Below are 17,004 nucleotides of genomic sequence, written 5' to 3' on the forward strand. Positions count from 1 at the left end.
TGGGCCCTAAAAGACTTAAAGGATTATTCATGACCTTTAAGGGTGATCCACAAGTAATTGTAAGCGACAGGGACCTTGCTTTAATGAATGCTATTGATAGTGTTTTTCCTGATTGTTATCATCTCCTATGTTGATTCCATATTTAGAAAAATGTGCAAGCGAAGTGCAAAATGTTAGTGAATTATGTTGACACATGGGATGTTGTGATGGAAGCATGGAAAAATGTTATGTATTGTGAAGATGAGTTAACCTTCCCTTATTATGTTGACCACATTCATCATGTTTGTATTTCATGGCCTTTATTATATGAATATGTCAATGAAAGTTGGATAATTCCTTACAAAACATTCTTTGTAAAGGTTTATTTATTTATTTATTTTTATTTTATTTTATTTCAGAGGTTGAACCAGAGAAACAAATGGAGGAGATAGAGAAACAAATGTTGGATATGGAAATGGAGAAAATGGATAAAACTTTCAAAGAGCTGGAAATTTATACAATGGAAACAGAACTGAAGTTGGAGCGAATGAAGGACAATGTTTCAAAGCTAGAAAATGGTGTGAAAACGTTAAACATGGATAATGAAGTTATGATCGGAGATTTATCTGAAAAGGTTAAAAACTTGAAGTAGGTATGTGATGTTTGTAATTAATCCCGAGTTATTTGATTTGCAAATTTATAGCTGCAATGTATGCTGATTGATTGGAGCTGGTTTGTAGGACATTGCATACTTGTTTGTTTTATAATTTGGGGTGAACTAGGCTTGGATGTGTGGGATGATGATTTGATATATAGGCTGCAGTTATTGGTAATACACTAGTATGGCCACCCATCCACACACTTGGCACCTTTACACTTTGTCATGGTGATCTAGTGTAACCGTGTTACAAATACAGACATTTTCTGTGGTGGTATAGTATGGAATATGGAATTTAATTGCTATTTGAGACAAATAACATTAAGAAGCTAACAATACCACTTGGTAATAAAATAACTCAGGTAGGTCCTTTCTGATTCAGACAACCTTGTTATGTATATGATAGTGAACAATTTGCATTTGACCTGGTATTATTTAGGTGAAATATTATCTTTCCTGTGCTGCATATTGAATTTATATGTACTTTCTGTATTCTTTAATTTTTTTTTTATGAGCAACTATCCTTATTCTTCATAGTTAATAATGCAGTTTTCAATTTTAAGTGTAGTAGAGGGCTGAGGCTGCATGGATATGGAGTGGTCAAGTCATGACCTAAGATGCATGACAGACATGGTGACAAGTAGTCTTTGATTTTGTAAGGTTTTTTTTGTGAATATGTCAATACGGGTTAACCAGAAAACAAGCCCACAAGAGTGCATAACAAACCTCGGTGGCTGAAAACCTTTACTTTAAAATGATTACGGGTTGTTTAGTTTTTTTAACCATGAGCATGGTCCAATAAATAGTTTCTCTGTATCACTAGCTTTTTTTGTTCCTACCTAAGATAGTTTTTAAAAGGCAGTCTACTTCTACAATTTAATTGTGTTTACTTTTAAAATTCAAAGTTCTGATATTGCAACTTGAAAGTGAGATTACGTTCGATACATTGATCACTTGCAGTTGGAAAGTGAAATCATGTCTTGTGAAGGGTTAAGAAAAACAATTATCAAATTTGTCATTAGATACAAAATTTCTAAATGATCAATAGTGAACTTTTGAAATTTAATGAAGTTATAAAAAGTGTAAAAATACGTAATACACTTATTGTACAATTTACCAAATTCAACTACTCATTCAACGTAGGATATCATATGAAGTTTTCAGTACATCGTAAGTTGAATGAGTCATCTCTAAGTTACTAAAGGTTAAGCTTTGAATTTAAACAGTGCTATGCAAGATGTAGTATGAAATGCACTCTTTCGTTAAAAGATGATAACAAATATGTAAAATAATAATAATAATTATGATGATGATGATTGACCATCACCTTTATACACTTGTCTAAACACTCTCATCTTTTCTAACTATACCACTTTATTCCCTCGTCTCTTAATGTTTTCTCTTCGTAAATATTATACCAATGAGGTTGAAACCATGCATGGTCTCATCTTATTTAAATCGATTTGCTAATGCATCTGCAATGACATGGCCTTTTCCAACCGACCCCAAAAACACTGCTCCAAAATTATTACTCTATCGATGCATTGATATTGCATTTGGACACTATGGGGAAACTTGGAGTCAGAAGAAAAAAGTATGGTTGAGAATGAACTTGGAGGACAAGGCTTTGCAGAGCCTCTTGTTCACTTGGTGTATGCAAGGAGAGTCAGACTTTGCCACATGACATTAGATCTCTTCCTCCTTTGTATCACTCGACCCACCTTTGTGCTTCTTCTCCAAGCTACATCTCCATTTCATTTCAGATTACATTTCTCATTTCACTTGGCCAGTCATGATTCTTATAAATAGGGTCATTCTACTCTTGTATTTGGTTACTTTGGATTAGTAATAGACTAAGTGTTGAGAGTACTCCACCTATTGCCTCTAGAATCACTTTGCTAGACTAGTTTCTAACAAGAACTCCTCTAGCCTCCTTTCCTATAATAGATCTCTTCTATGTTTCCTCTCCATTTCACCTTCATTGCTTCAAGAGCCTCTAAGCTTGAATCCACTCCTCCATTTCACTCCATTTTTGCGGCAGCCATGGACCTTTTCCTCTTCATTTTCATGCTACAAGGTCCATCAAGTGGTATCTAGAGCCACTCAAGCCATTGTTTATCATTTGTGTTGGTTTGAGTAAGGTTTCCTCTACATTTCACCTTCATTACTTCAAGAGCCTCCAAGCTTGAATCCACCCCTCCATTTCACTCCATTTTCGATGTCGCCATGGACCTTCTCCTCTTCATTTTTATGCTACAAGGTCCATCAAGCAACTTAAATGCTTTATCAAATACCCTATTTCAAACTCACTTTACTTGGTTGGATACAATCCCTATTTCAAACTTCTAAGATGGAGGATGGTGAAGGTCTCTCAAAAACCTATGATTCAAATTACATGTTGATAAAAAAAAATGCATTCCAAGTAAGTAAATCAATTGAATCAGTAACAAGACTTGCATTATTATCCATCTAGATTGTTGTTAGGCATTATAATCATTAGGAAACAAATCTCAAAATTTAAGTAGACCACAATAGAGTTCAAACTTGAGTTTCATACTACACAAATCTGAGACAAACCAGAAATTTAAACTTCATTTATTGCTCAAATTTTCTGAGTCAACATCCTTCCTTCAGTTTATTATGAAACATTATTATACAAGAATAAATAAGAAACAGAGTCCTCCATATATGAATCACAATATAAGATGTGTGATAAAGTAAAAAAGTAGAAGTTGATCTTGCCTGAATTACAAATTTTCTAAAAACCCACAGAAGTATTAAGCAAAAAAGCTAGATAGGGATATTGCTATACAAAAATGACGCATCTCTTAAAATAATGAGATCTTTAACTATCTCTCATTTTCCTACCTGAAAATGAGATGATATACAAAAGTTAGAAATAATATTTATTTACTCTTTATTTATAAGAGATTGGGACAACAATGATGATTATTTAATAGAAAACTAAAATGAGTATAATTCCACTCGCTGCAAAATATTAATTCATGAACATGTATATTGGTACAAAGATTGTCTTTTCATGAATTACATTGACTTGACACAATCTACGCAGAAAAATGAATAACTCTAGCTTCACATTGTTAATATGCTTTAAAATTTTGAAAATAGTCTATCTTATCAAATTATATGCAAAATGATAGCAGAGACCTGTTAGGAATCCAAGTGTGAATCTAAGTCCCACATTGACCAGAATTGAGAAAGTAGAGCACTATATAAGGATCAAGGCCCATAAACCTATCGCCTTAAGGTTTTGGGTTGAGAGTGGTGTCAGTGTCTTATGTGGTTTGGCTCAGATCTCATTGGTGTTGTTCTCCCCAGTGAAACCCCCTTTGTAAAACCTGACAAGTGATTGTTAGGAATCCAAGTGTGAGTCTAAGTCCCATATTGACCAGAAATGAGAAAGTAGAGCACCATATAAGGATCAAGGCCCATAAACCCATTGCCTTAAGGTTTTGGGTTGAGAGTGGTGTCAGTGTCTTATATGGTTAGGCTCAGGTCTCATTGGTGTTGTATCTCCCTAGTGAAACCCCCTCCTTATAAACCTGACAAGTGGTATCAGAGCAGATGGTTAATACCGGCTCAAACCGGCTCAAACGAGTGCAGTACCAATATGGTCCTAGTATCGAAAGTCTTCCTGACAGTGTGAGTCAGGTAAGCATGTCCCGTTAAGAAGAACGACGGTACAGAAAAGGGCAGAAAAAGGAGTACTCCTGGTTGGGCAGCTTCCGTTGGAGGGGGCGTGTACCAGTGTGGTTGAAGGGACTCACCCTTGAGGGGGAGATTGTTAGGAATTCAAGTGTGAGTCTAAGTCCCACATTGACCAAAAATGAGAAAGTAGAGCACTATATAAGAATAAAGACCCATAAACCCATTGCCTTAAGGTTTTGGGTTGAAAGTGGTGTCAATGCCTTATGTGGTTGGGCTCAGTTCTCATTGGTGTGTTGTATCTCCCCAGTGAAACCCCCTCTGTAAAACCTAACAAGTGGTATCAGAGCCGATGGTTAAAACCGGCTCAGACGAGTGCAGTACCAGTATGGTCCTAGTATCGAAAGTCTTCCTGGCAAGGGTCCCAGATAAGGGTTCCAGGTAAAGCGTGTCCCGTTAAGAAGAATGGCGGTACAGAAAAGGACAGAAAATGAGTACTCGTGGTTGGGAATGCTTCCGCTGGAGGGCGAGTGTACCAATGTGGTTGAAGGGACTCACCCTTGAGGGGGAGATTGTTAGGAATCCAAGTGTGAGTCTAAGTCCCACATTGACCAGAATTGAGAAAGTAGAGCACTATATAAGGATCAAGGCCCATAAACCCATCACCTTAAGGTTTTGGGTTGAGAGTGGTGTCAGTGCCTTATATGGTTGGGCTCAGATCTCATTGGTGTTGTTCTCCCCAGTGAAACCCCCTCTCTGTAAAACCTGACAAGACCTATTATGAGATGTCTAAATAAGACAGGCATTTAGTATATAATAGATTGAGATGGGCGAATTACCTTCTCAATCGTCCCTACTCATATTGATGTTTAAAATACTATTAAAACTATAAGAGAAAGATTTTAGAGTAAATAGAAACTTAGTTTACACAGGAAGCTTTTCGATCCAAGACTATTGAATCCAAAGTGTTCCTTAAGATTCCCAACGTGGTTTTTAAGAACAGATGAAGATGGAAGGTGAATGTGATGGAAAAGAGAGAGGAGGATTAGGGTGATGTAGTCGTATGAAGAAGAAGAAAAACATAATATAGGTTAGGATTTTGCTTTTTCTCCTCATCAATACTTCCTATATTATAATATTATATTATACACTTCTTTTGTCACACGTCACATTTTTTATTATTATTATGCATATATATATATATATATATATATATATATATATATATATATATATATATATATATATATATATATATATATATATATATATATAGTACACACAGGCGTTATCACGACTGTGTATACACATTTTATAGAATTGGTGATAATAGTATAATGTTATTAAGTTAATATATAAAATAAATTTATATTTATTAAAAATGAAGTGAAATATTAAAAATAAAGTGAAATGAATAGAGAAATTAATTGTTGACGAATAAAAAAAGAAAAAAATATAAACAGTTTTATAGAAAATAGGTAAAATTAACCGTTAATTTTAAAAAATTTAATAAATAATTATATTATAAAGGGTAGAATAGGTATTATGAGATGTAGACAACAAAGAGAGAATCTTCTTTATATATTGTTTTATATATATATATATATATATATATATATATATATATATATATATATATATTAAAAATTAATATATTTTTAGTACTTGAAAATATGACGTTTATTTAAATTAAAACAATCAGATAAAAGGTAGCTCATTGAAAACTGTAATGTTTTAAAAAAATTAAACAATTAGAAATGAATAAAATGATAGCATTTACACGTATTTTTACATGTATATGGGCCTTGTACATATGCGAGGTATATATAATGAGATTAGCCATCTCATATGAAGAGTGAAAATATACAATTATATGTATAATATTTATATATAATATTGATAAACATATATATTATATTTATATGAGACACATTAGATGATTATTTTTAAATAAATGATGAGTAAATATGAATATATAATACATAAAAAATAGTAGAAGTTTAATGTTAAAATTATTATTGAAATTCGGTAAATTCGGTAAAATTAACAAAACTTTTGATAAAATATTCTTATAAGTTAGACAATCTTACTCTCTATCAAAACTCTACGTTCCAATATTAATTTTCATTAACTTTATTATTTTTAATTGTCACACTATTTTTTTAGGTTGAAAACATTAATGGTTCACTTTCTTCATTTTATTTTATTTATGTAACAATTGAACTAATTAATTAAAAGTATATTAAAAAAATTATAACGAAAACTCAATTAAATGTCATTTACCCTTCAGTATCATAGTGTAAAATCATAATACCAATACTATCTATTAATTAATATCAAATAATAATATGATATTTCATAATCTATATATAAATAAATGTTATTATAGAAGTACACGGTGCATACCACTTAACACCACTTAAGTCTATTTAGTTCGGTCTTATATTGCTTCTTCCATCACCTTAATCACCTTAATACCTCGACTTGGATCACAAGCCCCCATCACTTAGCTCGGCAACTATTCTTCTTTGTCACTGCTTTATATACTTTTAACACTTCCATTATCTCTCAGTCATGGGCTATCATAATTTGCTTCTTTTTGTTTCATTTGAACATCACAATTACCTCTCTTACTTTGTAAGCTACGTATCATGCAATTGAGAAATTATTACATGTTGATCTCGTATTATATATTTGAATGAGTCCTGTTTCTTTATTTTTATCAATTTTTACAATTAGATTTCTATGATAATATTGAAAGTTGTTAATTATCATTGTAGGCATGAATTATGATATGTTTAAAACTCAGCTGAAAGAGTAAGGAGTCATATAAATGATCTAGAAAGAATATTGAATTGCGATATCTGGGCCATGAAAATGCTCATGAAAGGTCTTACCGAAAAGATGGAATCAATTCATTCTGAGCATTCCGAACTAATCAAATCTTTGAGACAAAAAAATGAGAAACGGTTGTCAGGTAATTTTATTTAAAAAATTAAATTTTTTATTTTTTGTGTGTGTGTTTTTTTTTTCAGATGTTGAATAAATGAAGACGGAAAGAGGAATGCTGTGTGAGGAAATGAAGGACAGTTTATTAAAACTGGAAACTGAGATGAAGACGGGGAGAGAAATGACATACAAATTCTTACGCCCTTCGGCAAGATAGTGAGTATGTAAAGTTGGTGTGTTAGAATAAAAGATTTCATTCATCTTTGATATGCCTATCCCACAGTGTTTTAGATCAATTATTATTTTTTATTTATAATAATGATTATTTTAGTAAACAATAATTTTTTATTTTGTAAATTAGTATCTAAATTTATTATTATAGTAATTAATAATTTTAATCATTAAAATTGATTATTAATGAAACATTTTCTTTACAATGTAACTTAGTTATAAGTAACTTAAGATTGCCAAATCTAGTAAGAAAGAAAAGAATGGGCTAGACTCTTTTTATAGTAAAGAAATATAAAGAATGTATTTTGATTTTAATGAAGTTAGAGAAACAAATATATTAAGAAAAATCTAACTATAGTATATATCATATATTAAAATGTGAAGTGATATGTTATTTATTTATTAACTTTTAAATAAAAAATTGAATGTTTTGTCTTTATAAACCTTTTATTGCATGTTAAATATTTGTATTCGCGGGATAAATCATAGATCACTAGAAAGAAAGTGAATCTTTGATATGAAAGTTAAAATTACAAGTTTTAGTAGTTCAAAATCGTAACAAATAAAATTTTTGACGATTTATAAAATTTTCAGAATTACACATATGAAAAACAGTTTGTGATAAAAAAAAATTAATTCTCAATATTGTTGTTAGAAAAGATAAAAAATTGTAGTAAAATCGCTATAAAATTTATTTTTATTTTATGATATTTTATGATATTTTTAGAGTTAAAAACCATCATAGAATATACATGTTTTTTTTATTTTATGATATTTTATAATATTTTTAGAGTTAAAAACCATCATAGAATATAAATGTTTTGATGGTTAAAAATCACTATAAAATATATCATATTTTAACAATTAAAAAACACAAAATAATGCTTAAAATATTTTTAAATTTTTTAAAATTCTAGAAATATTTATTATTTTTCATTCATATGATAACCAATATTTTAATTATCTATTTTATTTAAAATTATTCTTTATTTATTTATTTATTACAGAAAATATCCTACTTTTCACTTATCATCTGTACGATGATCAATAAATGAATATCACTGATCTTATATGCTACACTTAGATGATAATCAACAAACAGAAACAAAGAGTACTGATATTCTTGAATATCGTAATGGATGTTGGACAATTAAGAAATGAGTCTTCTTTCAAAGAATATCCGCCCCTAGTCCATACCCATGTCTGGAAAACTTCTAACATTGTTATCCTGATGATAAATTATCATAAACACAGTTACACTAACTCTAAATGATTTATGTCAAAGCAAATGGGAAAGAGAAAACGAATTATACATAAATCATTTTATACTATGTAATATGGTTAGTATTTATTTTACAATTCACAAGCGTGATAGTTAGAACACGTAATCATTTATGTGATTTTTCGGCTATCTGCTTTGACATACAAGAAATTGAATTGTACAGGATAGTAACTTCTAGTTCTCTCAAACAACAACTATGATAGTTTGAAATACATCTCATCAGAAATTACAAATTAAAAAGAGTTTAGCATTTATTGTAACAAAATTAGAAATCAAAAAGTTATTTTAACACACAAAAGAAATCATGTAAAACATAACATTCATATGAAATTAAAGAGAGAGCATATTCACTTAGTGAGGATTTGTTTATAATAAGTGACAAGAATAAATCTTATACAATTTAAATGTAGCGTAAAAGGTCACATTTACTAATGGTTTAATCCTGACTATTTATGTTAGGTCCAATATTTTTTCTCAAATAATAAAATACTATTTACTTTATATCATTTGTTTTAGTTTTCGGGACTGACAAAACTACAGAGAGGCACAGAGGATGTACCTGTGTCCACAAAAGTAACACTAGTACGGCAGGAAAAAGTTCTAAACATATGTGTGCACATAAACCATATCTTTGTGAAAGTGGTTTAAATTCAAAGTTCTCATATTGCAACTAGAAAGTAAGATTATGTTCGATACATTAATCACTTGCAGTTGGGAAGTGAAATCATGTCTCGTGAAGGGTTAAGAAAAACAATTATCAAATGTTTAAGATTTGTCATTAGATACAAAATTTCTAAATGATCAATAGTGAACTTTTGAAATTTAATGAAGTTATAAAAGGTGTAAAAATATGTAATACTCTTATTGTCCAATTTACCAAATTCAACTACTCATTCAACGTAGGATATCATATGAAGTTTTCAGTACATCGTAAGTTGAATGAGTCATCTCTAAGTTATTAAAGGTTAAGCTCTGAATTTAGACAGTGCTATGCAAGATGTAGTATGAAATACACTTGGTAACAAATATGTACAAATAAAAACAACATTCACTGATAGAATTTTCAATATTTTATGAAAAATATCTTGTATTAAAATGCTAGTCATTAACCAGATCAATCTTTCAATAACTGTGAGCCACTTTGAAGAACTGATAAAAAAATACATGTAACAAAAATCAATTAATTTCTCAATCGTTAATGGAGAAAAAAAAAGACAATTATAGATTATAAAAAATATGTACAACTCAAGTCTATCGTTAAAATTAGAGATAATAAAATGGGTCAAACCAACGGATCAATTCGTATAGAAAATAATGGATTAGATCAGAGTTTTTAACTAGTCAGCTTGTCAGAAGCCACTTCGTTCGGTTCATGAACCTATCGGGCCAACCCGTACGTAAAGGCATGCCAACCCGCAGTCTGTTCTCAAATTGAAAAAAAAATAATGTTATATATTATCGTTAAGGATGACAAAATGGACCGAGCATGACGGACTGGCCCGCTAGTCCAACTCAAAAAGCACGGGCTAGGCTAAGAACTTCAACCCGTCAATCCGAGACATCCAGTATCAAGAAACCAGTTTTCATGTCCAAACTCTTCCTCACTAGTTGTCACCATCAGCACTACAGGTTCCTATAGTAATGTATTTTTAGTAGGGTTAAATATGTTTTTGATCCCTTAAATTTCAGTGAATTTTGAAATTAGTTAATTTCAAAACTTTGAACCAATTTAATCTTTCATCTTTCGAAAATGAATAAAAAAAAGAAGTTTCATGTATGGAGCATGCCCATAAAGCTTCGCAATTTCACAGGGAAAAAAAAAAGTAAAAAAACGGGATTGGTTGAATTTTAAAAGTTTGACCAAAATATAGATAAGAAGATTTAGCTTGTATAAATCTTTATTAGTTTGATACTCATTATATAAACTGTTCTAGTATAATAAGGATATATAGGTATTTCTGTGTGAAAATTCGTTAATCTAATTTTAATTTTGTTTTCTATTTAATATATGTATCTATAGTAGATACATAAGTTAAAAAAATTCATGTATTTTGGTATGATAATGATTTTAATTCAATAATGTATATATTAAAAAAAACATAAAAATAATTATTTTTTATTAAAATTCATCTATCAAACTAATCTTCTTTGTACTATTTTTATTTAAATTGAATATTTCAGTTATACAAAAGAGAAAATTAGATTCCTGTCTGTCTCCTTTTAAATCCTTGGTTTGTAAATAATTGTTTGGCGCTATTGGGATCCATGCCATGGCCTAGGACATAATTAGGACATAATTAGAGTGACGTTGATTTCAATTTAATTAGCCTGTTTGTCATTTTGAGATTAATATGAAGGTTGAACTTTGAGTCTTTTATTAAAATGCATAACATCATCATCCTTGAACGTTGTTAGAAAGGGACCATCACAATGTAAAGCACATCAAACACAGAAACTCGCATAAGACTATATGAGTAACATTTTTTCTCTCGTAATGATTGAGAGAACCTTGGCATAATGATATCGGGTAAGGATTGAAATTTCGGAAATAGTCTCTTAGGGAATAAAATTGTGCATATTTAGCCTTCATTCATTACTGTTTTTTGTTTTTTTTATCATGTGAATTGAAATTTGGCTCCTATTTTACTATATTTACACCCTTATGCCCCAGACAAAAATACTCCCCATTCTCCACTCACAGAGGGCGCATGACCTCTCATCATGTTAATTCTCTTCTTCCCCGTTAACAACCAGAACATGCAGATGCTGCTGATTCTTGATATTTCTTTCCTAATTTATCATCACAACACCATTTTCTCTCCTAACTCCTCCCTTCCTCCTTCTCTAATTGGTGGACGATTGGCGGACGATTCCGACCGCCACGACCACCGCCAAGACAGGTTTGTTCGTAATTTCCGTTCTGGTTTCTTTCTCCTGTAACCTAAATTCCTATTTTCGTAATCCTAGATTTCTGATTTTGTGATTTCCGACCAGGACGACCCATTTTGTGAATCTAATTGTTGTAGCTGCTGACATTAATCGCTGTTCATCCTTCCATCTTCCCCCAATTTCAATTTCGTAGCTACTGCCATTAATTGCTCATTTGGATTGGAGGTAACCGGTAACCATATCGATCCATTGCTTTTAATTGAGATGAACGATTGGTCTGGATTGTTTGTTGATGTTTGTGTAGTAAAATGTTGTTGGATTGTGTGGAGAAAGAATCTAAGTGTAGGAAATCATGGAGAGGGGCGAGGGCTAGAATTTCAGAACTGAGGCCTTGGAAGACACAAGGCCTCTTGAACACTTAGACTTTTCTTGTTATTCTTTTCCCTATTTTCCTATAACAATCCAGGACTGGAATAATTTCATCTGTTTATAAGTAATACACTCCTCTCTATTTTCCTTCATAATTTTTCAAGCACTGAACATACAGAGAACCATTAAAAACATACCACTGAAATATTCTTCAAGTAACTTGTATCACCCCATATATAGTTAATACTTTGTAACATGACTAAAAGATTATACTTAATGCCACATCATGATATTCTCTCAACATTTATGTAGTGAACAAATAACATAGTAGCCACTAGCCATATATAATGTACAAAACTAAGTTCAACAACAGAGAAGAGTATAGCTTTACTTTTTCACTTCTTTTTTTCACTTCTTTTATCATGTGTACAAATCAAAGAATATTTTGATACTGACAACAAATAAATTGACAACAAATAAATAGGCAGAACATGGCTACTAGTGAGAATATAATCACACATTGTTTCATCAATCATCTAAACAATGTGGCAAATAGGAAACATGTATAAGCATAGTTGACACAATATATATTGATATTAACTTCATATCAATAAATATACCTATAAAGAAAATCCATCTCCCGAACTTCCTTTAGTATCAACACTTTCTGTTATGGAAACATGTTGCTATACATATATGATTCTCAGATAATGTGGAAATAGCATTTAACATTAAAAAAAAATCCAATCTAATTCATTCTAATCGAATATACCACATCAAAAGTACTCAGTGGAAGAAAGCCTACAAAAAGAAACCAAACCTTGATTCCTTGGAACAGATAAATATTTCTGGCATGAATGCTCATATAATATTTCTCCAAAGAACCCTTTTGCTGCCCCATCCGATTTTGCAATTAAGCCACTGAGATGGAGAGTGAAAAATGCTTGCTTACTAAGCACTTTACCTACACTTCTTTCACCTTCCACAAAGCCAACCACGCAACAATCCGAATAAACTTGCTCAGCGCCCAAATTTTTGCAGCATCATAGAGCTTGATCCCCTTAGTTTCCATTCTCCTGAAACAAGAAGAATACTTAATATTAAGTTGGGAGACCAGAACCAGAGCTCCGGTCACAGAAAAACAGAAATTAAAAAGAGAAAACTGTCTGAATGAGAAGCGAGCATACATAATTACTGATAACCAAGAAACATACTCACATACTCATAAATTGCTTTTCTCAGTGTGTTTATGGATTGTTATGTTATTGTGTATGATGAGTCAATTGTGTTGTGTTATTGTGTATGTTTCATGATTGAATTGATTTGTAATCTGAGTATGGTATGGCAGAATCTTTTAAGCTCGTGATTTACATTTTGGATTGAAATGAGTCAATTGCTTTTCATTTAGTTCATTTATTTTGAAGTTGTCTGCATAATTTTTAAATATGTTATACCGGCTGTCAATTTGCCAATTTTCATTACAAATGCTTGTTTGATCTTTTCTTATTGTGAGACTCTGCTTTTTTTTTTCTTGGTCTTATTGTGAATCAGTGAGTATATAGGCATGGTGATTTAATAAGTGGTTGCTGAAAGCATTTAAAAAAATCAAGTAATCAAGTAAGCGGTAGTTTTAGTTAATTAAACTTAGCATGATATATAGCTTTTAAGTTTAAAGAATAGGGGTTGAAAATGATGGGTTGTAGAGTAAATTGGAGAGACAAAGAAGAAGGTATGAATCCAATCCAAAACACAAGAAAAAGGATTTTATCTTAGTGGGCTTGGGTGTTTAGGATAATGTGGAGGATATTAATATTTTGTTCGAAGTTTGATTAACATGCAGTTGCAATCTATCATATTTTATGAGTCAATTCTATCAGAATTTTATCTCCAAAGTGCATCAATCCCCATCATCTTGTTATTAATGAGAACAAACGGAAGAGAGGTATGACATTTTGTTCAAAGTGTACTGCTACTTTCCTGCTAATATTGTTGACTTTGGTTTGGTTCTAAAAATTATGAAAAAAGAATATATTTATTATTTGTGATGCTTCCGTGATTGCATTTCCATGTCCTCTCTTCATTACAACATTATGATTATGATGAGTATCAAGTGTAAGTGGTACTGGTACTGGTGCCTAGGGATGGAGATTGTTCTGTGGAACCTTTTTAGACAACTAGTGTGCATGGTGAGGATATAACGGGGCATTTTCTTCGCCCCCTTCTCACGCTCACCAGATAACGTTCAATTCATATAGGTAGCAGAAACTAATTAGTTCTGTACTAGGTTACTGTTATAAATTTTTTGGGTAACATGTGTCAAGCATATAATCATACCATTTAAGAATTGAGGTTACTAAAATTGTCAATTATCATTGATAGGCATGGATTATGATAAATTTAAAACCCAGCAGAAAGAGCATACTAATCATATGGATGCTCTTGAAGAAAACTATCTATACGATCGCCGGGTCATGAATTTGCTCTCTAAAGACATTAGAGAGGAGATGGAAAAATTTCAGTGTAAGCATTCCAAAAACTTAGAAGCTTTGATGCAAGAAAATGAGGAAGGGCTGTCAGTGTTGTCAGGTAATTTTATTTATTTTTATTAAAAAAAAAAGAATTGAAATTTTTTATTTATTTGCTTTTATTTATTTTTTTTTTTTCAGAGAAAGAAATGTTGGATATGGAAAGGGAGAAAATGGATAAAACCTTCAAAAAGCTGAAAATTTGTAGAATGGAAAGAGAACCGAAGTTGGAGCGAATGAAGGATCATATTTCAGAGCTAGAAATGGGTGTGGAAACGGTATACATGGATAATGAAGTTATGATCAGAGATTTATCCGAAAAGATTGAAAACTTGGAGTAGGTATGTGATGTTTGTAATTAGTCCTGAGTTATTTGATTTGCAAATTTATAGCTGCAATGTAGGCTGATTGATTGGAGCTGGTTTGTAGGACATTGCATACTTGTTTGTTTTATAATTTGGCGTGAACTAGGCTTGGATGTGTGGGATCATGATTTGATATATAGGCTGCAGTTATTGGTAATACACTAGTATGGCCACCTATCCACACACTTGACACCTTTGCACTTTGTCATGGTGATCTAGTGTAACCGTTTTACAAATACATACATTTTCTGTGGTGGTATAGTATGGAATATGGAATTTAATTTGCATTTGACCTGGTATTATATAGGTGAAATATTATCTTTCCTTTGCTGCATATTGAATTTATATGTATTTTCTGTATTCTTTTAATTTTTTTTGTGAGCAGAGGAGGGCTGAGGCTGCATGGATATGGTGGAGTGTTCAAGTCATGACTACGTTACTTTTAATTACATTTTAATTGAATTTATATGTATTTTCTGTATTTTTCAATTTATAGTCTTTGATTTTGAACAATGATTACGAGTTGTTTAGTTTTTTTAACCATGAGCATGGTCTAATAAATAGTTTCTGTATCACCAGCTTTTTTTTCCTACCTAAGGCAGTCTATTTTTACAATTTAATTGTGTTTACTTGTTAAGGTTGGCTGGTCCGTACAATGTTTATATCTTTTATTTAGTTTCCTAATAAGCTGACAAGTGTATTTAATTATATTTTAAAATCTCATTAACAAATATTAAGGAATGTCTCCCGAACATTAAACTTATTTTTCTCCTCTTCATTAATAAATATATATACTTAATAATTATAATTATTCCAATATGAAAACAGTACTACAATGATTCTTTTTTCTCTTCATTAATTCATATTTAATAGTTATAAATGAAATTTTTCTTATTAAAACACTCCCACTCTAAAAAATCATTTTTTAATGATAACTCTTATTTTACTTTATAAAAAAATATATTATAGATAGATATATTTAGATGTACTTATTTATAACATTAGTATTGTAACTGATATTATTTATAGTAATTAAGTTCTAAATTTTAATGCAATATTACAAGTTTTATACAAAAAATTTTAATATTTATTTATGTTTCATTAATTTTTTTAATGATTTAAATTTACTTTTTAAAATATTAATTAATTTTTCATATAAATAGTCGTATACTTATTTATAATACTTATTTATAATACATATTGAATAGAAGTAGAATACATATTGAATATAAAGTAAAATAAATTTAAATATAGTTACATTTAAATGTTAGTATGTGTTTTATTATTTATTACACACCTGTTTATGAAAAATTAATTGAAATTTTAAAGAATTAAAATTTATATTTTTCAAAATTCTAAATTTGATTATTAAAAAATTAATTAAAATATAAAGAAATATTAGAATCGCTTATATATTTTATAAACATATAACAATGTAATATATATATATATATATATATATATATATATATATATATATATAAATACATATAATTAAATTTTAAAATAATAATAATGTAAAGACATCTAATTAAAAATGCATATATCTTTTTAAAATAAAGTAAAATCTTTAGTAAAAATAATTACTTCAATCTAATAATAAAGAGGAAACACATTTCTCCCTAGATATGATTTTCTTATTTAGAATTAAGTGTGCCACTTTAAATTAAAATAAAGTGGAAAGCTATGGTTAGTCACTTGTAAATTAAACTAGGTGAACCTTCTTTGGTCTTCTCTTCATTTCTACGTTTTTCTACATCTGTAAATTAAACTTTATTTATTTTAATAAATAAACCTAGTTGGAAGCTACTATCACAATTCAGAAGCTTTCAAATGCATATTTATTGACAAAAGGAAACATTGTTACAACTAAAATTGGTTTTATTAATTAACAGATAATTTTTATCAACAAAACTCACTATCACATGTAAGATCTACTTTTATGCCTTTCACGTTATTATAATTTGTTTGTCTATTTTGTGGGATCACATAACACTCATTAAGAATAATTAATATACATTAAATTTTATAATTATTTATAATATAAAATAAATTTTAACTTTAACTAAGTTTTGACCCGTACACGTGTCA

The 17,004-nt window shown here is 30.2% G+C and overlaps 1 protein-coding gene across 4 annotated transcripts; it reads left to right on the forward strand.

Annotated features, from left to right (window-relative positions):
* The first annotated feature begins 11,196 nt into the window (after positions 1 to 11,196).
* LOC114185539 lies at positions 11,197 to 15,503 on the forward strand. Of its 4 annotated transcripts, none has more exons than XR_003604838.1 (5): positions 11,201 to 11,292; positions 11,437 to 11,665; positions 11,760 to 11,886; positions 14,403 to 14,609; positions 14,690 to 15,503. XR_003604838.1 is itself a non-coding variant. In XM_028073327.1 (4 exons), exons 1-3 carry the CDS (start codon positions 11,283 to 11,285, stop codon positions 14,887 to 14,889), a joined length of 417 nt encoding a protein of 138 aa, XP_027929128.1. In that variant the 5' UTR covers positions 11,197 to 11,282; the 3' UTR covers positions 15,299 to 15,503. The 4 variants fall into 4 exon arrangements, 1 of the variants encoding a protein (XP_027929128.1); XR_003604837.1 differs by having other exon boundaries at positions 11,204 to 11,292; positions 11,760 to 11,879; XM_028073327.1 differs by lacking the exons at positions 11,437 to 11,665; positions 11,760 to 11,886 and having other exon boundaries at positions 11,197 to 11,292; positions 14,690 to 14,889; positions 15,299 to 15,503.
* The last annotated feature ends 1,501 nt before the right edge of the window (positions 15,504 to 17,004 follow it).

The sequence above is a fragment of the Vigna unguiculata genome, chromosome 5 (assembly GCF_004118075.2).
Source record: "Vigna unguiculata cultivar IT97K-499-35 chromosome 5, ASM411807v1, whole genome shotgun sequence".
NCBI lineage: Eukaryota > Viridiplantae > Streptophyta > Magnoliopsida > Fabales > Fabaceae > Vigna > Vigna unguiculata.

Bases quoted from the DNA above. Each gene is read 5' to 3' on its own strand.
- LOC114185539 (XM_028073327.1), top strand. The intron at 14,610-14,689 runs GTAATTTTATTT...TTTTTTTTTCAG, and splicing joins AGGGCTGTCAGTGTTGTCAG to AGAAAGAAATGTTGGATATG.